At 33.9% G+C, this 21,697-nt stretch overlaps 3 protein-coding genes across 6 annotated transcripts; 2 read left to right on the top strand and 1 right to left on the bottom strand.

The window, feature by feature from the left end:
* Positions 1-2,468: 2,468 nt before the first annotated feature.
* LOC122590638 lies at positions 2,469-7,931 on the top strand. 2 transcript variants are annotated; one of them, XM_043762815.1, is made up of 7 exons: positions 2,469-3,007; positions 3,841-3,916; positions 4,814-4,842; positions 5,359-5,452; positions 5,615-5,704; positions 5,804-5,993; positions 7,452-7,931. In XM_043762815.1, the coding sequence occupies exons 3-7, from the start codon at positions 4,814-4,816 to the stop codon at positions 7,754-7,756; spliced, it is 708 nt and encodes a 235-aa protein (XP_043618750.1). In that variant the 5' UTR covers positions 2,469-3,007; positions 3,841-3,916; the 3' UTR covers positions 7,757-7,931. The 2 variants fall into 2 exon arrangements, with proteins under 2 accessions (XP_043618750.1, XP_043618749.1); XM_043762814.1 differs by lacking the exon at positions 3,841-3,916.
* A 3,999-nt stretch (positions 7,932-11,930) lies between these two features.
* Positions 11,931-14,330, top strand: LOC122592860. Of its 3 annotated transcripts, none has more exons than XM_043765179.1 (2): positions 11,931-12,142; positions 13,076-14,330. In XM_043765179.1, exon 2 carries the CDS (start codon positions 13,126-13,128, stop codon positions 13,666-13,668), a length of 543 nt encoding a protein of 180 aa, XP_043621114.1. In that variant the 5' UTR covers positions 11,931-12,142; positions 13,076-13,125; the 3' UTR covers positions 13,669-14,330. The 3 variants fall into 3 exon arrangements, with proteins under 3 accessions (XP_043621114.1, XP_043621113.1, XP_043621112.1); XM_043765178.1 differs by having other exon boundaries at positions 13,071-14,330; XM_043765177.1 differs by having other exon boundaries at positions 11,932-12,142; positions 13,064-14,330.
* Positions 14,331-14,927: 597 nt separating this feature from the next.
* LOC122593684 (chloroplastic lipocalin) lies at positions 14,928-19,308 on the bottom strand. Its single transcript, XM_043766124.1, has 5 exons — positions 19,111-19,308; positions 17,668-17,797; positions 16,587-16,811; positions 16,224-16,514; positions 14,928-15,298 (listed from the first exon to the last, which is right to left on the bottom strand). Exons 1-5 carry the CDS (start codon positions 19,182-19,184, stop codon positions 15,023-15,025), a joined length of 996 nt encoding a protein of 331 aa, XP_043622059.1. The 5' UTR covers positions 19,185-19,308; the 3' UTR covers positions 14,928-15,022.
* Between the last annotated feature and the right edge of the window lie 2,389 nt (positions 19,309-21,697).

Here is a 21,697-nt window from a genome sequence, read left to right as displayed (position 1 = left end):
GTCGTTCTAAAACTAAAAATAAAAATATGTGTTCTCTTTTAAATGATATGGATATCGTTAGGATCGACCCAACATTTTTCTTTTAAACTTATAAACTCAATTTTTAGTTGATACTTTATTCCTGTTTATTAATTAAAAGACCTTTGTTAATATGTATTGAGATTATATTAAGAACTCAAAGAGCACCTAAAACTGTATAAACTTTATAAATTTTGTAAATAATTTAATAAACTAATATTAATGAGTTGAAAGGGTGGCTACATTAGTGTAAATTAAAAAGGAAGAAAAGTCAGCAGGTAATCCAATGACCATAAATTTATTATCTTATCATTTAATGGTTGTGGTTTAATCAAAAAAGAAATTTAAGAGGCTGGTTTAGTGTTATTGGAGAGTAATTTTATTTTTATTACATGCCAATTAGATAATCATGCTTAATTTATTTAACGTTAACATAAAAACTTTTTTAAATAGGATATAATATATATTTCAATAATAATAATAATAGTTTTTAGCTACACAAAATATTGAGAGAGAGGAAATCTTAAAGAATAACGTGAATACCCAAAAAATCACTATAAATATACGAAAATATCCACTTTTTTTGAGTTTTCATAAAATACCCAATAAATCGCAAATCAAATTTGTGATTTTGACTTTTTGGGATAACATTTTGGATGTTTTAGATAAGATTTTTACTGAATTTTCTATACTTGTTAGTTGTTACACATAAAAGATAAGAAAATAACTTAGTGACCTCTATCTTTTCATATTTAGTCCATGTCTCTTTCATGTTTAATTCATGTCTCTTTCAAAATCCATAATTCTTTGATCCAACCTTGTATCAATATTCATACCCAAATTACATCTTTCATATCGAAAACTTGGATGATATTAGTTCTAACGATGATATTGAATATGATTCAAATTGTTTTTTTTTGTGAATATAAACAAAAAGAAAGAGTTCATGTCGATGGACAAATCATTGATGATGATGTAGAGGATATTGTTGTGAAAAAAATTGTTGAACACCCATTTTTTAATTCATTTAACCTAGAAGATGGGGAAAAAGAAAAAGAAGTCCTTGATGAGAAAAAAAAAAGTTTGTAACAAGAGAGGTAAGAGTTTTAAAGAGCCACACGAGTACTAGCTATCAGAACATGTCAGAATTATTTTCAATACGAGAAGAATATTTAGTAAAGATACATGTTGGTTGTTGCACCAAAGTTATTTGTGTTAAGAAAGGTGATTGTTTCCATATAAAAGAAGACTTGAAGATAGCTTTGTATACAAAATATATGAAAGATGGCTATTAACTAGTTGTTTCAAGATTAGATAAGCATCGTTTTGAAAGAAAGTGTAAAATTGATCAAAAAGGTTGTACGTGGCGTATCATGTCAAAGATGATAAAAGATTGTGAATTGTTTCAAGTCACTACTTTCATTGATCAACAAAAAAGTACCGGTGGATTTTTGACTGAGTTGATGTTTGTAAAAGGAAAGGTATATAGGGGTCATGACATTATGACCGACATAAATGCCCCGGTTCAAGATTAATATGTCATATTCTTAAGCTTAGAGAACTAAGTATTATGCTTTGTAGTATCAACATAAACAAAGAATACAATAATAAAAGTAAGGGAAAATGATTTATGATGTTAACATCATCTTTGTTGGATGATATTGCTCTCACAAACTCATTTAAATCAATTTTTACACATGTCAAAAAGCCCTCATGATTTTTATGGTTTGTGAGAGCAACATCATCTAACCAAGATGATGTTAACATCATCTAAGTTATCCCCTAAAAGTAAAACATTAAATAAAACATAAGACTATTTACATTAAACATAAAATTATACGAGTATTTTTAAAATTATAAAAAGTAATAGGTTAAACATGAAAAATAAAAGTTAAACTTTTTTTTACCGATAATTCCCTATATTGACAAATCAATCCCGATAATGACCGTTAATCCCGAAATTGATCGTTACTAACCAAAACAGATATATATGGTCAATATTTGAAATCTCGTAAAGGTATATCTCGATATCCAATATATCGACCAATATGGTCAATATTTACACATTGCAACACTGATCTATATTAAATATTGTCATCATGTTTGTTTATATTTTAACATAAACTGAAAAAGATGAAGCGTCTAGATCAACTGATTTAAGTTATCCTTGATTTTACTTCAGGTTTGGATTCAACTCTTTAGAGTGACATGTTCTGGAGGCTTTTCCCTTGTATCATATGTAACGGCTTATGGTGTCTCATAGTCTAGAGTACGTACATGACTTCATAATTATACGGTGAGGTGTTGCGTGATGTCGAATATTTACTGAGTGTTCGGAAAAAAAAGGTGAAAAAGATTATAGAGGGGTCATATTAGAATATTCAGATTTTGCACAAAAATTTTAAAAGTTGTTATTTGTCAAGTACTTCGTCCATTCACTTTTCAGATTGATATATAGATCTTTTAAAGTTGATCGGATAACTTTAATTTTTGGATTAAAATACAAATGAAACCCTAAAATTGGTGACATTTGTTATTAATATTGGTTAGTTACCATTTCTGAGAAATCAAATTCTAGAAATTTGAGAAACCCACTAATAAAACATTATATATGATTCGTTACTAGTGATTAGAAAGGGAATTAGTGATAAGAATTCTCAGAACTTACCCCGCATCCGAAAATGAAGAAGATGAAATGGATCACTTTACCCGCGATTAGATGCCGGAGTTGTCGGAGGAGAGGGTCACCAAATTTGGGTAGGTGATGAAAAAATATATATGTAAGGAGAAGTGAAGAAATGATATTGATATACCTGTAATCATCAGGAATGATTGGGTGAGAAGGTGAGACCGGAGAAATAAAAGGGGATAGGGTATACGCAATATTGTGTAAGAAATGATCTCATTTTCATTTCTCTAAACTCATTTCCTCCTACCAAACACACCTTAATGGCAATCGACTGAAGCAAAAAGTGCAGCTCTTGGAAAGGTATAGCTACTCATTTTTGTTTTAGTATAACTTCCTCAAATGAAACTGACATGGCGTCATATACTTTGTTTGTGAAGGTGGATCAATTATTGTTTTATAGTTAAAATGGCAATTGGTTACCCTTAAACACTTTGATGATGAAAATAGTTATAGCTGATTTAGTTCTCTTATGTCTGAATCCATGTTTCTGATTTACATTCCTTGTTGCTTATAAGAGACGGAAATGGAATGCTTTTTGTCGGGTTTTATCTCACCCTGCTCACATGAAGTGAATGTGGGGTGTTAACAAATGGGTTTGTTGCCAAACCTCTTTTAGATTTGGGATGAGTATGGGGTGCGGCTCAAAAGTCCTGTATCTGACGTTCTGCAGCTATATAAGGTTTTGCTATAAAAACGTCGCGTGTGCATTAGTAATTTGTCTTTAACTTTGATTAAAATGGTTTTGCTTTACACATAACATAAAGAGGAAACGATACCTGCAGCAATCTGCAACTATCTTTATCTCCTGCAAGAGATGGAAAACTGGCTACTAATAGCTCTATAAGTTTAGTCCTTGCAGTAGATAAAATGGCTGCAACTTGCTACAGTCATTTCTTACAAATATAATTTGTTGTTTTAATTGCAAAGAAACATTTATCAGTGAGTCTGGTTTTGAATGGATATAGGGTGAGGTAGTCAGTTCAAGGATGGTATGAATAGAAGATATTCTGGGGCAGGGTGGTATTAAGTGACTTGCCATGTAAGAAAAGTTCAAGGCAAACCTGTTTGCTCTTTATATATACTGCAAATATTGCAACCTTTTGTATTGAATTTGACATTTTTATATCCCCCAGTTTGAAAAGAAAAAGTGATGGTGGCAAACATAATTTTCTGGTTCGACTTCTGGGTGCTGCACGTCTACTTTCGTAGGTGATTTTTATAATTTCAGAAAGCACGAATTTTCTATATACTAGAGTGTGGCTCCCGTGAAAACATTTGATACTGGAAAAGACTCTACGGGTTCACTCATGATCTCTTTTGTTTTATCCTTGAAAATGGTTAAATAGCTTGAAACTTGTCGTGTCTGCCCTAAGTTGTTAGGACTATTATAGGTGTAGCTCTGCAAGTTTCATGCCCCGTAGGTCGGGTTTTGGAGTTTGTCTCGGGATGATATATGTGGAGTGACTTAAGAAACTTACAAAGGTTTCGTTATTTTCATATAAGTTCACCATTACTTGCGTTCACAACCCTTCACACATTATGGTTTTACTTGGTCATGACAGATTGAAAATAGATAAATCCTATAATTGTGCAGACGGTGCTTTCCATACTGATGTTGTCTATTTTACTGACATAGAATGGGCAAAGACCAAGTAATTTGACAGCCATTACCGAACCCCTTTAGCTTTTATCGTTGTTATCTGTAGTATAGTATCTAAAAAACGTAAGTAAGTAACACCCAATGCCGTCTTCCACGGGTTTTGGGTCCCAATACCGTCTTCGACAGTGTGTGAGGGAGCTTGATATGTAGACAGCCTCACCGCTACCTAAGGTAGACAAACTGCTTCCAGGTTCTACCAAAGGTAGAAAAGGACCTCCAGCCTTACTGGGCATGCGGATCGAACGCTTGACCTCTGTCTCCAGAGGCAAGGGCTTCAGCCACTTGATCCAACCCAATTGGTGTATGATTATCTGAAGTATAGTATCACTAGTAGTATAATCTTGTATATTTTAGACATTTATGAGTTGTTTATGTGTAGAACTGGCGTTGTCAGATGGACTTGTTCATGAATTTCCGTCTAATAATATCTGCTGCTTTCTTTGCAGATGGTCGAACCTATGGTAAAGGCAGCTATGTATCCTACTTTCCAAAATACTCGAGTATTTTGTGGTTTTTATTTGTTTCATATTATTCATTAAGCTTTTCATATGCATTTTTTTTTTCTTGTCTGGTATACATTTGGAAAAAAAATGGGTACTTTGGAGAACACCCCTTGATCCCCTGTACAATTTTGGTACTAGCCAATCCCACCCGCAAGGGAAGGACGCCTGCAGATCACCTAACCACAAATAACCTCACATGTTAGGCCTTCTTGAGCATAGCGGCGGCAATACCAGTTGATCTATGATCAATTGGCTGTTTGGTATACATGCGTAATTCACAAGGTATTATCATAGCCGTTATTGTCTTAGTTGGAACATGTGACCCTTATACTTTTCAAGCAATTTTGTTTGGAGTGTGGAAGAGCATGTTACTGCTGACACTACTACATATACTCTTGGCTATAGTTCTGATTTATATTGGTTGAATTGTTTAGTACTGTATTTATATTATCATGCAATTATTTGTTCATCTCCTTGACCTTTCGAAGAGAAATATCTACTTTGCTTGCTCGATCCTTCTTCATGGGTTTTTCCACGACTCTGTTGGCCCTGCTTGCACGTCTTCGAGATTTGACCCAGCAAGTAAGCACCACTTTAGTATTATGATGATTATTGTCTTTATGATCTTTATTAGTATTTACAGGGCTTATTATTTATGCGATGGTATGCATGCAGCATGCTACAGTTTTACATGTAAATACTTGTACACTTCACACATGATCATGCAATCTTATCTTTGAGCAGATATTACTCGATGTTGTTTTGGTATTCAACATGGTTTCATCTCTATCCAATAAGCGGCAGTCTATTAAGCTGAATCAAGAAGGAATTGATGTATTTTTCATTTTTCTACATGATAAATTATCTCTTTAGTCTTTACCTGGTTTGATCTTATAGCCTTGTAAACCGTCTTTCTGTGTGAATAATTTCTAGGTTTTTAGGGAATATTGCCTGAAAAATGAGGAAGCTGTGTTTTTGGAGTGTATCTGGGAAACTGATAAGTTCATCTTACTCGAGCAGAAGAGTGAACCCGAAAACAAACTCCCAGGGACAATAGAAAATGACGTTGTAGCTCAAGGTTTATCTGCAGTGGAGTATCAAAGTTTTGAAATTATTCTTGGAGGTAAATATGGTTTAGTATTCACTTATTTGCATAAAATGGTAACTAACTTTGTTTGCATTATAAAAAATTTCAAACTACATAAAATTTTGATTTAGGGTAATCTTCAACCTTGACAGTAGGTAATCGATATCCAAATACTAGGTCAGCCCTGTGTTCAAATATAGTCAACCTTGTTTATTTTGAAACACTTGGGATTGTTTTTATCGAAGCTTTTTAAAGTATAATATATCAGGCATGTGTTAAAATATAGTCAACATTGTTATTTTGAAACTCTTGAGTGTTTGCATCGAAGTTTTAGGGTTGCTGGCAAGAGAATAAAGATGGTTAGCTAAGATAGCAGGTAATAGTCGACCCTAAAATATAAAGTTAACGTGGTATTTCTTGAAAATTTGGAGTGTTTTCATCCAAAATTTCAACGTTTGAGGATTTTCTTCAATTTTGTTGGAAGTTTGGGGGTGCCTGGTTGGGGGTTTTTAGGGGTAAGGAATGGCAAAGGTAATTAATACTAATGCTTGGTAGGGGTAAGGAAATATAATCAATACCTAAGAGTAGGTAATGGAGCATTACCCAATAATTTGAGGGGTAAGGTAATCAATCCTCACAAATCTCCTCTTCTATGATTCTATCCTTTCTCTACCCGAATCACCCCACATAACCTCCAACAACCGTCATCCAACATCACCTCCGACAGCCGCCATCCACCATCACCTTCGACGGCCGCCATCCGCCATCACTCCTGACAACCACCATCCGCCATCACCTTCGACAGTCGCCATCCGCCATCACGCCGACATCACTTCCAATAGCCGCCACCACCCATCCTCCTTAACACCTCCGACAACCTCCATCCCTTCCGACAGCCACCACCACCCTTCCTCAACACCCCGAAGAAACACCACAACCACCCCAGCGACCACCTTCGACAACTCGATTGGAGTATTATGGTGAGAAACCACTGTGTTCAATGGTGGCCGAAGATAATTTCGGTGGGTGGTGGTAGTTAGAAGTGTATTATTAAAGTGAGAAGCCACTATGTTCAATGGTCTTGGCCGGAGATAATTCCGGTGGGCGGTAGTAGTTACAGTATATTATTAGAGAGAGAGAGGGGGGGTGGGGGGTGGGGGAGGGGGAGTGAGGTGTGTGGATCAGTGGGTGTGATAAAGGGTCTGTGATATAGAGAGTATTATCATAGAGAGAAAAGTGTATAATGATAATATTCCCTTTATATTCCTTTTCCCATTCCCTTTCCCATTACTCACTTTAAACCAAGCACCCCCAAAGGGTTTTTTTTCTTTCATAACAAACAATGGTTACCTTCATATGGAAATAAGACCGAAATGGGTTAGCATTCTGATTCTAAGTAACCTTAAGGCCAGCTACAAAATTCATATTGCTTTTTCCTTGTCTATTTGGATGCCTTTGATAAATTGATTTATAATTTATGCTTCGTTGACATAGACAATAAACCAGTGGATACAATAGCGGACTGGACTCCCGAAAAAGATACCATTCCTGTCAAAATGGACAGTCGTTCTTCACAGGAGGGTCTTACTAATGATTGCAAAGAAGTTGGCTGTCAAAGTGATGCAAAAGATCTTTCGGGTGTCCAATCTCCTTCCATCAAGACCCTAGGACCAGAACAGTTACTGAGCTCCAGGTTATTGGTTCCCTCGGATCTTCCGGTACCTAAACCCGAACCAAAAAAAAAAGTTGCATTCATATCTGTGAAGAGACCGCAACCTTCGAATGCTAATGACAGGTAGTTTCCAAAGAAGCCAAGGGACAGAGTTAATGATGAGAAAAAAGATCCATTTTTTTGTATGCTCACCAGAGGGAGTAGTCTATGTTGACAGCTTGTGTAATAGTTGGTTGTTTGCTATGTAGAATACTTGAGCCAATGAAATTTCCCTTATTTATTTGGGTCATTAACCTATAAAATTTCATGTTGGTGATAATATGCTCCCACAGGTTGAAAGTATAATCTTATTTTACCAAACATCACTATACATGAACATTACGAAATGTCAAACATATCTACTTAATATTTTTGTAAATCAGTGATGATCTGCTCCCACAATATTAAGAAATTCGGAGATGATGTTGTATAAGACTCTATTGTACTGATGAATAAGAGGTACGGGTGATGCAATTCAAGATTTCGAGGAGAAGTTAATCAACATCAGAAAGTGTTAACTTTACACCTAGAAAAAGTAAAAAACAATAATCGTCAAATTGAGAGCCCCAAGTGAACGAATTTGGGCTAACCGAGTTTTATGTGGATTGCTTGTGTCCCATATGGCCTACTGTTAAATTTAGTTTCGTCCTGTTTGTTGTCTTCCCATTGTTCCATCAAGGATTCTTGTAACTAGCAGTCATCATCTTATGTGTTTAACTATATGTTCCATCTACTCGAGTGTCCAAACAGGGGTAAGTGTAATGCAAGTACCCGCCATTTGATCACCAATGTTGTTATTGTTGGTTTTTAACTTTTTATTTAAATCTTTTGAACCGAACCGATTCATGAACATCCCGACCACAGGCGTCTAGAAGACTTTTGACATTTTGATTAAATTACCGAGATAAAGCAACTTGCGGATACCAATAGCCAACTTGGTTGCTCTTATTTGCGGAGACAAGTCAACGTTTATTTTTTTATAGATATTTTTTTTAACGACAAATTTGGATCACTGACAGACCACTTGAGTATCATCGTGTCATCAGGGTACCACCCGATCATATCTTCACTAGGCAATGATGTCAATACATCAATTCAGGAGAAAACTCAATAAATATGAGAAAACCCCCCAATGTGGGTTTTGAACCCATGACCTAATGGTCACTAGGCCTTATTCCATCACCAAGATGCCATTACGCTATTAAGCCATTGATAGATATTGCTATTAAGCCATTGATAGATATTGGGATTGATAACTTTACCAGCCATCAAAGTCAAACAGGTTTTGATGTTTTGAAGGTAAGGAATTATAAGTCCACTTTGTGCAAATTCTAAGTTAGAAGTAAGTAACTTTCAATGCCGTCTTTTATGGGTTTTAGGTCTTAATACCGTCTTTGACGGTGTATGGGGGTTGATATGTAGACAACCTTACCCCTACCAAAGGTAGAGAGGCTGCTTCCAGGTTCCACCATAGGTAGAAAAGGACCTCCAGCCTTGCTGGGCATGAGGATCGAACCCATGACCTCTGTTTCCAGAGGCACGAGCTTCAACGATCCAACCCTTTTGGTTGTGCAAATTCTAAGTTGTAAAATTGAAAATGAACTAATGTTAAAAGAAAAAAGTTTGCTAATTATAATTATAGTCAACTTCCTGTAAAGTGTTATACATTGTGGTTGACTATTTTTGTAAAAAAGGTTTTTTTATGTACAAGATACTTTATTACGTGTTAATCATAACTTTAAGGGATAAGATTAGCAAATTTCTACGAGTACTAAAGTTCGTGTGAACAGGAAATTACAACCTTTCAAAATTAGGTCTCATAAAATTTAAGATTAAATATTTGATAAAGACATAAAGCTATAAATTTCCGTAAAAGTATACACCAACTTTTGTAGTTAATCGAATAACTTTATATTTATTTCGAAGGGTACATGACTTGAATTGAAGCAACTAACAATGACAATAATTTCATAATATCGATACACTGACTATATGGAGGTAAAAGGTAAACAATAAAACATACTTTAAAATCCAGTACAGAAATCACATCTAAATTTCTGCATGGTCTATAGTGATTCTTGACTTGACTTTTTAGTGTGGTTGTGATCACGCCAAGCTAATGTGCCTTATAAACTGTTTTTATTTTTAATTAAAAAGTATATCGTGAGATATTACATGGTTATAGTTTCCAACGTAATTGTGATAAATATTAAGATAGATTCAATATAATTACAATGTGATATTGATTTACCATTATTTTTCAATTTTAGCTTATATGATTGCTTATTTCATATGATTAATTAATACTGTATAGCTGTTCTAAAAAAAAAAGTAAAATAAAATAAAATTAATACTGTATAATAATCTTGATATGTATGACACAAACAAATACGGAGTAATATCATGTGATTCATGTCTTTGTCACCTGACTCCTGGAGTCAATAAACACCTCACAAAATCATAGTGAAACATTTTTGATGAGACATAGTGGATAAATGGAAAATCAATATATTTATATGGGGAAAGGTTAAAGAAAGCACCCAATACCTATATAGATAAAAGAATGGAAGGTTATGTAAAATTAATGAGAGTTATGTAAAATTTGGTGGGGACTATGTATGTTTATCAAGTACAAAGGTTTAATTTGTAATTTTTTTTTTAAGTGGTAGTACTTAAGCTTAAATAAAGTCTGCAGTACGGATCATTTTCCCTATTTATATTTATATGAATACAAACGTCTTTATCGGGGTGGGTTATATTAGGGACTCCTTATTTTAGGGACTGTTAGGGACTCGATCTAGACCATCCATTTCCATCAGATCTAATCACCATTGATTATTTCCGGCGAGACTTACACATGTGTAAATGTTGAATAAAAATTATGATTTGGAGCGGGCTTCGCCCTTAAGGATATTCATAAACCAAAGCTGGTGGGGGTGATAGGTCATTAAGGGTGATAGGTTATAGTGTGATAGGTCATAGAGGGTAATATGTCATAGGGGTGATCGGTAATGGGTGCCAGGGTGTTGAAAATAACCAAACCCAAATAACCCGACCCAACCCGAATGGGTTTGGGTGATACGGGTTGGGTTATTTGGTTTGTGGGTCATCATTTGGGTTAACCCAAATAACCTAAAGCTTAATCGGTTTGGATTGTGGGTGAAAATGTTATAGTTTGGGTCAACCCAAATAAGATGCGTTTATATATATATATATATACACTAATATAACACATTAAATTTGTTTAAAGTATATATTATTTGAATATTAAATTTTCATCTATAAACAAAATCAGAAACGTGCAAAGTTAAATAATAATGGATGTTAAAAAATACACTAATAAAAGATGATAAAAATATGAATATAAAAAGAGTTAAATATTGTCAAAATTTGTTTATTTAATATCAGTAGTTTCTATATTTTTATATAGTTTGTAATTTATTTGTTTTGTCTATGACTTTTATTCTAACAATATTATCATTTTTTCATTCAAGAATTCAAAAAACGCATAATCAAAAGTGTTTCAACACATTTGAAAATAAAGAACTTAGTCTATATAAGTATCACTATTATTCAAGTTTTTGAAATTGAAATTATATTGTTGCAATATTGCGTAACTAATGCACGTAAATTCAATGACATTTTATTTGGATTAACCAAAACCCGATCCAAAAAACCCGAATCCAAACAACCCGAACCCAAGTAACCCAAATATTATTTGGTTTAGGTTACGGGTTAACTTATAATTCTTTGAAACCCGAAACCCAATTAACCCGACCCATCAACACCCCTACCAATAATAGGTGGTCTACCTAAAAAAAATTGTACTTAAAACATGTGTAAGTTACTTACACATGTGTAAGTCTCGCCGGAGATGGTCTCTGTCACCGGAGGATCATGGTGGTGGTCGGAGATGATCATGCCGTGATGGGGTGGTCAGAGATGATGGTGGTGGTGGCCGGGGAAGGAGGTAGAAGGAGTCCCTAACAGTCCCTAAAAAAGGAGTCCCTAATTTAACTTTTTTCCGTTTTTATCAACATATTTATATTACTATTTTATTATATCTAGCTAGTGGCATTATTTATTATTAAAATAAATAATAAATAATATAGGTATGAAGTAGCAACTCTCAGTCAAAGAATAAGAAAGATGGGACATAAACACAATGCAAATTTAGTTTTATAAATGTATTTTGAATTTGGTGTATGCATTGTGGACCTTTATGTTTTGTGATTTCCCATACGGTAAATTTAATACTTTACGCCGGATCTTGTCTATCGAATATATATACAAAATATTACATACACTGTAACCAAGGACTAAAGTACCAAAAACCTCTAGTCTAGATACACTACACTACATACATACACTGTATATCTTGTTCACTTGTTTATATCAAGAACTTGAAGTGATTTTCTACACTTTTACTAGAATCAAATCTTCATTTTGGACTTTGAAGCTTTCTTGATCTTGGGTAAGTTCATGAGTTTTGTATCGTGTTCTTTCGTATTTGACTTTGACGAGATTGGTTATCATTGTTATTTGTTTAGTTTTGTATCTTGTTATAGTTTGTTTTGGAGTTTAAGTGATTATATTTTCATGCTAGATCTTATAATGTTGTGTGAACATTCACACACATTTAGTTGAGTATGTAGTTTATATATATTTGTATATATTGCCTTATTTTTTTGGTTAAGAGGCTTATTGAAATTTCAAAAGGCCAATAACTTTGTTTTTCCAACTTGAGTTTATTGTTTATTCATTTTAGCATGGTTTTTTAGATTACTGAGTACTGAAAGCTGTTTTTATATCTTTAGGTAGGGATTAAATCAATTACATTTCATCTTTCCATATTCTGTCAATGGAAAGATTGAGTAGTGTTGTTGTTTAAAAGTGAGTAATTATCATATTGTCATGAAATTTTGGTAACTATGATACTTATATATTGAAATACAACTTTTTTTAAGATAAGTGACCTTTTGTGGAATTGAATTTGAAATGTACTAGTGCTAGTTTGGAAAACAAACTTTTTGGAGACAGTTATTAGAAAAAAGCCTAGAGATTTAAGATGGAAATTAATTTGAATGCACTATTTAAATGAAACCTTACATGCTATACAGCTTTATACATGTTGGTCTTTTAACACTTTTAGATTGTGGTCCTATTTATCTATGATATGTTAATGAATAAAGATGTGATATAGGTCCTTGCTTACTTGATCCCTAGCAAGAATGGTCATTACTCCTTTTTAGCTTTCAAAACTTTTAGAATCCATGATAATTTTAAAGTTAAAAGCAACCCATTTGATTAGCAAAGACCTGTTTTTAGGACGAATTGGGTACTAGTCTTTCTTAAATACTTGTAGTCTTGTTTTCTTATACTTGATATGGTTTAGCACATAGTCCAGGATTTCAAAAGTTTCAAAAAGTCGAGAGTGATCAAGATAGACAACAAATCATGGTTCAGACGCTGGAAGCCATCAGGGGTGGTGGTGGTTCCATAAAAGTTGGAACCACTGGCACCATCAACGCATTAATGTCAAGGGAAATGCAGTCGGCTAAAGTTGCATCTCCAAGAGCAGTTCCATTCACAATGAAATCTCCAAAAAGAGCCTGGGAAATTAATGATCTTGCTACAGTCACCAATTCCAAAACAAACGTTCAAGCAGATGAAGCAAGTACTAGTTCCAGCAGTAGCAGCAACAATATTGGGAACGTGATCGCTGAAAAACCCGCCAGCGTTTCGCATAAAGCCAAACACCAGCATGCTAGAAGAGATAGCAGGAATCCTTTTCTTCATTCGGACAGTGTATCTGTAGATGGAAATGGAAATGGAAGTGGAACTCCTAACCGTAAAAGGAATGACAAGAAGGGATCTTGCATGGTTGAGATAGTGGATGTAAAATGTGGAGTTCCTGATAAAATGTGGGCAAATCCCATAACAAATAAACTGAAGAAACTTACTTTCTCCAAGCTTTCTGAAGCCAATGGCGTAAAGTAAAGCTGCAATGGATTCGCAAAGATGTATTATTAATACACAGATGACAAACATTTCACCTCTTAAATATGGTTTATCGTATACAATATTCCTAGTATGGGAGTGATGGGATTGAAAACTTTTTGTTGATTACTTGCTTGTTCATTGTGTATGCACATTTCAAAGTTTCCTTTGTCGAAAGAAAATCATTGGAAGTATGTGAAAACTTGTCCATCTTTGGGCGACCAGGGAAAGGTTTGGAAGCGTTCTTCGGAATAACGAGGTCAGGCCTACGTAGATCTGTGTCAAAAGTATCACATTTCTAAATACTGAACGATCTCATCCATTTACCGGTTTATGTCAACACTGTCCTGAGAAACTCACCTTAAGCTTTCTAAAGGTCAAGGGTGCAAAGTCAACCTTCAATGAGTCAACAAGATGTATCAGTAGACAGATGACAAAAGTTTCTACTTTTTTTTATATGTTAAAAGATTCGTGTTGGGATAAATGGGTTGTATTTCTTTTTTCTCTACTTGCTTGTTCTTTACTATGGATATATTATAGATATAATGTCAAGTTTCTAATGTGAAAGAAAAATCATTGGAAAGATCTGAAAACATGTCATGTGGAGTTTATGAACATGAAGCCAATATATGTTGTCATTTGGCTTTGATTTTGTTCTTTTGTGTAGCGCGCACGATCACTTTCTTGTCCATTCATGAATTTTTGACGAACAAGGAAGTGGTGCTACATCACTAATAATATCGACATGCCTTTTTTTACAGCAAATTATCCTACTCTTTATCATAAGCTGACTGGAATATTAATTTAACTCGAAGATTAGAATGAAACCCAAGATTCATAAAAATGCTCGAAAATACCACCCTACGAAGGCTGAAACCCTGATGGGAAACTCAAGATACAAATATCTTACCAATAGACCACCATGACTATTGAAAAAACATGAACAAGTTTTTTCTTTGCCTTGTATTTTTAAGGAATGATTATTTTTATGTATAATATTTGGTTTAATGTTAACTATCTATAGCCATGAAGACTATGGTTGGCAAATTCCCAAAAATAGCAAATAACACTCTCTCATATATTTTGTTTAAACGAAAAAATAGAAGAATTATAGTAATGAGATCTTTGAGAGAAACTATATTAAAATACAAGTGATTACTTTTCAAAAAAAAAAAATACAAGTGATTAAACAACCAATAACCCATTAAACTACTACTGATGTTAAGACAAACAAAATGACTGTAAATTACTTCTATAAATTACCAAAAACAAAACTTTGATTAAGTGAAATTTTGGCTGTACACAGGTGTTTGTCCATTCCACATATTCTAACACCAAAAGGGACACTTTAAAATTACTTGAAATATAGCTGCACAAGTTTCTTCAAGGTTTCAAATACACTTGTGAAGGGATCAAACTTAACAGAAGATTTGAGTTCAAGATCAGGAAATTGATTTGTTAAAGCTTGCTGCATTCCGTTCATCGACATCATTGCAGCTAATCGGCTATCAGAAACCTCACAGTCTTGTGGGGTGTCCTTAATTTGGCTTGCATCATAACCATAGTCTGCCAACACAGATTTGTACTTCTCAATAAATTCTGTCCCTGGATTTGGTGTCCTTGAGTATATCTGATCAAAAACATTAAACATGTAAACATAAGTATACATTGAACCACCAAGTCATATTATGGTTCAGTGTATAACCCTTAAAGTAAATTAAAAATGAACACTTTTGAGTCAATAAAATTGGTAAGGTTCGATTTGGCAACGGGTGTATAGGTGTTGATACTATCTGTCGAATATATAAATACCAAATGAAATGAGCCCTTATTTATACAACCTAACATTTAAAGACGAATATAAAGATAATTACTAGAGCAAGGTTTGCAGGTAATAGCATATCAAAGTTGGCTAATAGGTCAGGTCAGATTGAGCCACTAATCCTTGTTATTTATGTATATGATAACAGAGAAGATATTAATACAACAAGGATATAAATCCGTGAACAATAACGATTTAGGAGTTTAGATGCATTTAAAAAGATTTTGGACTACTTACCCGTTCAACCCATTTAACATCTCCCCACCAATTTCTAGCTATTTCTGCTGATTCATTTCATGAGATAAAATACGACCCAAATCGATGGATAATAAATACAGAGTCAATATCACCACCCACTATTTACAAAAAAGTGAACATACATGGTACGGAAAGTGATTCAAAACCTTTAAATTGTATCTATAATAAGCTAAACCTAGTTGACATATGAGCACATGTATGAAGAAAACACAAATTATCTTCCCAGATACTTGCACTGTTGGACATAGGTTATAGACAAGGATATGTGAGGGCCGACTGTCTTGTTAATGAGGCTGATCGGCCTGATCCTAGCAAGCAACAAAACTATAGGAAAGTAGATAGTCAAACAACACATGATTTTGGGCATCGGGTAGTTTTTCATGATGTGACAAAGAGAAAGCTCTATTATCACCATTGTAAAGATTAACAAATGTGACATTCTAAGTTTCATATAAGTGCATTTCATTAGGTGTACCTGAACAAAGCCCTTGTCTTTTGCTCCCGAAACAATGGCGAAATTGTCATAATCGGTATCAATCACATCATAAGGTAATTTGGGAATAAAGGGCAACGTGGGGAACCGAAGATAGCACTTTTCTTTAATCATCTCTTCTCTTTCCAGGTCTGTTTCAGTTTTATCCTTATCTCCCTCTGAAAGGCACTGAACCCTACCCCGTATACCAGTGATATAACCATCAGGCCCTCCATGTACACAAAAGGTATCTACCTGGATGGCTGGAGCGGCTGTATCGACTGTATATACTCCCTGCAATGTGAATCTTACAGAATCATATAAACATATAACTCTCTAACATCCAAAATTGCCCTCAAACTCTACCTGGGTGCAATGACAATCTTCTTGACCTTGACCAGCAAATCCACGTTTACGCGAAGCAACTTCAAACCATCGACCGGAATATCTTACAGGATCAAAGTTTCTTGCTGTCATACCTCTCATCATCATCATATTTGTACCCTCCTCATCAATAGGAAGGGTTGGCAAATTGTTGGTGGCACTGGCAATTTGGCATAAGTTATTATGTGGAAGTTCTGTCGCCATGACCTGCAAATGCGGTGTCCATTTAATGTTCCTTGTTCTTAATGTATCCATGAAAATACAAAGTTTCCTTTTTAGTAGCTATTTTAATCTGAAAATACTTGCTTACCTGTTGTAACTGTTAACTGACATATTCATTTAGGTTCACATGATTCTCTTAAAGCATCCTTTATTAAAAGGTATTTAAACATTTGAATTAATAGTAGAGTTGACAATTTTAACTAAATTCTTATGTGTGAGTTGATCCAGGTTATACATCATATCTATTGTGTCAAATGGGTAAAAAAAGAAATAATTAGGGTGTCGAAGGTTGCCTATAGTGTATATATGATGCACAAAACATCCTTAAACATTTTTGCTCAAAATTTCAGATTATTATCGCAGTAATGTATTTTTGTAATCATATCTGACTCAAAAAAAAGATAAAATGATAATGTGATGGTAGGAGGATAATTAAAAGAAAAAGTTAGGGGGATATATCAGTTCTCGACAAGACAAAGAGTGGTTTACTGTCTAATTTAACTCAACCCAATGTTTCTTGACATGTACCAAGTGATTACCCTTATGACCTGTAACCTAACTTACCTCGCCTGATCCTTCCGTTGTCCCACATCTAGTTGATAATTAACCATTTATTTTATTTGAAATGGTCAAACCACACACTCTATTCGTTTCAAGCATCAAACCTACAAACCGTGGCTAGTAGCTGAACAATAGCCCAATAGGCTGATAACTACGTCTTTCAACTACATGTGTCCCCATTTCGTTTTTCATGGAACCAGAGATGTAATAATCTAATTAAAACATAGATAGACATTTCGGTTAGTACAAACTTTCAAGTATGAAAATACAAGCTACCAACCTGGTTTGTTGGGGACAGAAGTAACAAGGAGACAGCAAGGCCAGATACAACAAGTTTAGCTGCATCCTTTGTTGATATTGGTTTTGGTAACTCAAGAGAACACTTGAATGTTTTATTCGTTGGAGCTTTCCTGTACAAGGAGACAAAAGTTACAAATTTAACAACAACTGAGACTGCAAATGAAATAGAAGGCATCAAGTTAAATAGCACAAAGAGTTTCAAATTCAACATATGCTCAAAATTATTGTATATTTTCAGATATAAAATCAATAGTCATATAGATGTCGCTACAATTTTCCTACAAATTTACCACCGCCATTTCTCTGTTAGAAACACTCTGTTGTAGAGTTTAGTGTATTACCTGCCTTTTCTCAATATGTTCGGAATCCACATCCATTTTAACTTGGTAAAAAAAACCAATATGACTAATAAATTTCTAGGTATAGATCGTTTTCAGTACATATACGGCAGATACTTATTTGCTTACGCTAGGAGAACGATAGTAGTTGTATACAAGCCTAATATATTTGGTCTGAATTGAAGAGTTTTCATGTTGCCGGTAACGACTAAAAGGCTAAAGTGCTTGTTTGCTGGAACACTCAAAGCGGTAACAAATTATTCATTCTCACCTTTTCTTTACCATACGACAAACTTTATGTGCACTTCTGGTGAAAAATATCTAGTTCTAGTCATCATCCTTAAAAACTCCAAACCGAGTTCAAAACATTCAACCTCTCCCAAAATAGATATACACATAGTTGATACTATTAATTTGTGAAAACCGACAAGGATAACTGTATTAGGCTGGTAAAACCCTATGCCCGTATATACATTCAGGCTGCTAACCATACCGAAACTAATACTAATCGATATTATCTAAACACTCTAACAGTTGATATGCACATTGTTATTAAACTATTTCTCATCACTTATTGAACTTCTTATACACATTCACATTATGTGCGTAAAGGCGCCTATATCCAAATCTTATATGAACAGCATCGTTTTCACAATTCAACTTTAACTTTACCTATTTCACAATCGTTAACACGCAATAATTTGTCAAGTGTATAAAAAATTAAAAATAACCGCTACTAGAAATAATTTTCAACCATTACGTACAACATATTACTGCACTTTAACGATAACCTAAGGGATGCGTTTAGCAAACGCCTAATTCTAAACGACAATATAACTAAGTTTAACATACACTAATCACATTGTCACTAATCTATTTCCGAGAATATCAATTTGCATCAAATTATTCAAATCATTTCAGCATATTTAATAATAACTTACATAAACCATCTATAAACCGGATAATATAGAATAAAAGTTATATGTTAACTACCATTCTTGGTGTATGGAAAACATCATACACACCAAAATGAATTATCAAAATCAATTATTAATCAACATCAAACCCTAGAGAGAGAAAGATGCCTAAATGATATTGGGGAAGAGTGCGATGAGATTGGTGGTTTTCCGGTGGCGGTGGTAGCGTGGTGGTAAGACATTTTCTCCGGTGACTGATTAACCACCGTCGACAAAGATGGTCCAGCTCTTTTGTGTGTGTGTGTGAGTGTGACAGGTAAGCTTCCGGATTTTTTGCGCCAAATTTTATTTCGTTTTATTTTATCAAACTTTACTTTTTGATAAATCCATAAATCTATCTATCGATATACTAGATATTGCTAATAGAAACCAGGAGCGAGCAAAAACTGAATCGGAAAACCAAAAACCGAAAAAAACAACAAAATTGAATAAAAAAATCAAAAACTGAACAAAATCCATTGGTTTGGTGTTTGTTTTCTAAAAACCGAACGGATCGGTTCGGGTTTCGGTTTCATATGTCAAGAAACCGAACCTAATATATTTTTATGTAATTTATATTTAGAGTTAATTACTGAAATGGTATCTCACGTTTGACTCATATTCCTGGTTTTATACCTTTCCTTTCGAAATTACGCAAATCATACCCCAACGCCGTCACGCATTCGTTAAACACCCCCCCCTTTCACGTGACTTGCATGTGAAGGGTAAAAACATAATTTTGCACCTGGAGCTGCTGCGAATCAGTTTGTTTTAACAGTTTGTTTTATTCTTCTTTCATTCTTATTCTTCCTTTTGCAGACCCAATATACAGTACATTCAAGCACCTACATACATAGATAAATCTACACATAAAAAATCCAATTCAATACAAAACCCAAATTCAAACCCACTGCATATACTAAGTCAACAAATTACAACCACAAATGCACTGACCTAAACTAAATCTAAATTTTGTGTTTACAAACTTTTGATCTAAATCTTACATCTACATATAAATCTAGAATGGGTGGTCGAAAAAAGAGCAGGGTGGAAAAAAGGGGTGTTGCGAAGGGAAGTAGTGGCGGTGAAGGGTTGTTACGGTAAAAATGGGGTGGCTAGTGGTTGAGGCTGTGAAGGGAAGTGGTGGTGATTTTCCGACCACCGTCACCACTCTTGTAAAGCGTTGTTGTAAAAATAACTTTCCTATATATCATAATACATTTATATTTATTAATTATAATTTGTAAATGTATTAATATTATTTAAATTTTTTGTCTTTTTAGTGTACAAATCTATATAAATTTTATAATTTAAATGAAAACGTACAATAAAAACAATTTAGTTTATAAAAGTTATACCAATTTTAACACCTAAAAAATATAATTAGTTAATAAAAAACATCTTTATATTTTAGTCACTGTATCATTTTTTTTCTCAACGATTGAAACTTAAATTTATAACATAATAAACAAAGAAATTTAAAAAATAATAAAAAAAACGAAACCGATCCAAACCGAACCGGAAAACCGACAAAACCGAACCGAAGAAAAACCGAATCTAATGGTTTTGGTTTTCTAAAAACCGAATGTATCGGTTCGGATTTCGGTTTGAGATACCACAATGACATTCAATTTGGCACTATGTGGAGCTCGAACCAAACATATCTGAGATAAAACCCAAGACTCTTGAAAAAACCCCTAATAATCCGCCTCTATAATTGTAGAAAATGGAACTCAAATCTCGGTGGATTTTCCCAAAGTCTAAGACCTTACCAATAGATCACCAACACATTGATCTATCAGCTTATGTAAGTCTCATTAAACACTCAAATAGTATCTAACAATGGTTAACACCCTTTAGAGAAAAAAGGACCCATTTTACTGTTAGAAAAAAGGACCAGATTTGCAGCCGTTATTGTAATTTTCGTTAAACACCCAAACGAAACATGACACTTGTTAGCGCTTGTTAAAGATTTTAATTTTTTTTTAACGATGGAGATTATTATTGCAAAAGCATTTAACAACAAGGACTAGTTTTGCAAAAAAAAAAAAAAAAGGCACACATGTAAACCGACACAAGCCTTATATACATATATATAATCAACATTATAAAAAAGGATCCTTTTAAAGCGAGTACGCGTGGATACAAATTAATTGTTGCGAGATGTTTATATTACCCGTGTGGTCGTATCATATCATATGGTACAACTCATGAATCGCAACTTACAACAACAAAAATTGTTTTTCTTTATCATATATTTTTTTACAGCGACATTTTATCCTACTCTTGCTCATATTCCTAAATTATACGCAAGACTAAGATGAAGTTCATGACTTTCGAAAAACCTCCAATAAATCCACCCTTGCAAATGACTCCTAACAGGTGAAAGTTATTTCGTTTAGTCGCACCTTGCGCTATTGATGAGACTTTATAACTTTATTTATATAATAATACCATCCTTTGAATCTGGTTAAGTTGTTGTGAAACCTATCCTTTCATTGCTTTTTCTGAATGATATATATGTATGAATCATTCATTATTTTTATACATTTTTTCTTATAAAGTTTTATCTCGAACAGGGTTCTTAAAAAAAAAACTTGATGTATCACATCACTTTGAAGTCATGATAGGTTTTTACAAGAAAAAACTTTTAGATAGGATGTGAAAAATGACCCAATAACCAAAATACCTTTAAGTGGAAAGATGTGAAAGGTTT

Source organism: Erigeron canadensis, chromosome 3, assembly GCF_010389155.1.
Source record: "Erigeron canadensis isolate Cc75 chromosome 3, C_canadensis_v1, whole genome shotgun sequence".
NCBI classification, from domain to species: Eukaryota; Viridiplantae; Streptophyta; class Magnoliopsida; order Asterales; family Asteraceae; genus Erigeron; species Erigeron canadensis.
This window is presented reverse-complemented; position numbering and strand designations above follow the sequence as displayed.

What these genes read in the sequence shown, in the direction of transcription:
- LOC122592860 (XM_043765179.1), top strand. Translation starts at nt 13,126, where the DNA reads ATGGTTCAGACGCTGGAAGCCATCAGGGGTGGTGGTGGTTCCATAAAA.
- LOC122590638 (XM_043762814.1), top strand. Translation starts at nt 4,814, where the DNA reads ATGGTCGAACCTATGGTAAAGGCAGCTAT. An exon ending in TTCGAGATTTGACCCAGCAA is followed by an intron (nt 5,453 to 5,614) that starts GTAAGCACCACT and finishes ATCTTTGAGCAG; the next exon opens with ATATTACTCGATGTTGTTTT. An exon ending in TGAATCAAGAAGGAATTGAT is followed by an intron (nt 5,705 to 5,803) that starts GTATTTTTCATT and finishes AATAATTTCTAG; the next exon opens with GTTTTTAGGGAATATTGCCT.
- LOC122593684 (XM_043766124.1), bottom strand. Translation starts at nt 19,184, where the DNA reads ATGTCTTACCACCACGCTACCACCGCCACCGGAAAACCACCAATCTCA. An exon ending in TCTTCCCCAATATCATTTAG is followed by an intron (nt 17,798 to 19,110) that starts GCATCTTTCTCT and finishes CTCCTTGTACAG; the next exon opens with GAAAGCTCCAACGAATAAAA. An exon ending in AAGATTGTCATTGCACCCAG is followed by an intron (nt 16,515 to 16,586) that starts GTAGAGTTTGAG and finishes TTCACATTGCAG; the next exon opens with GGAGTATATACAGTCGATAC.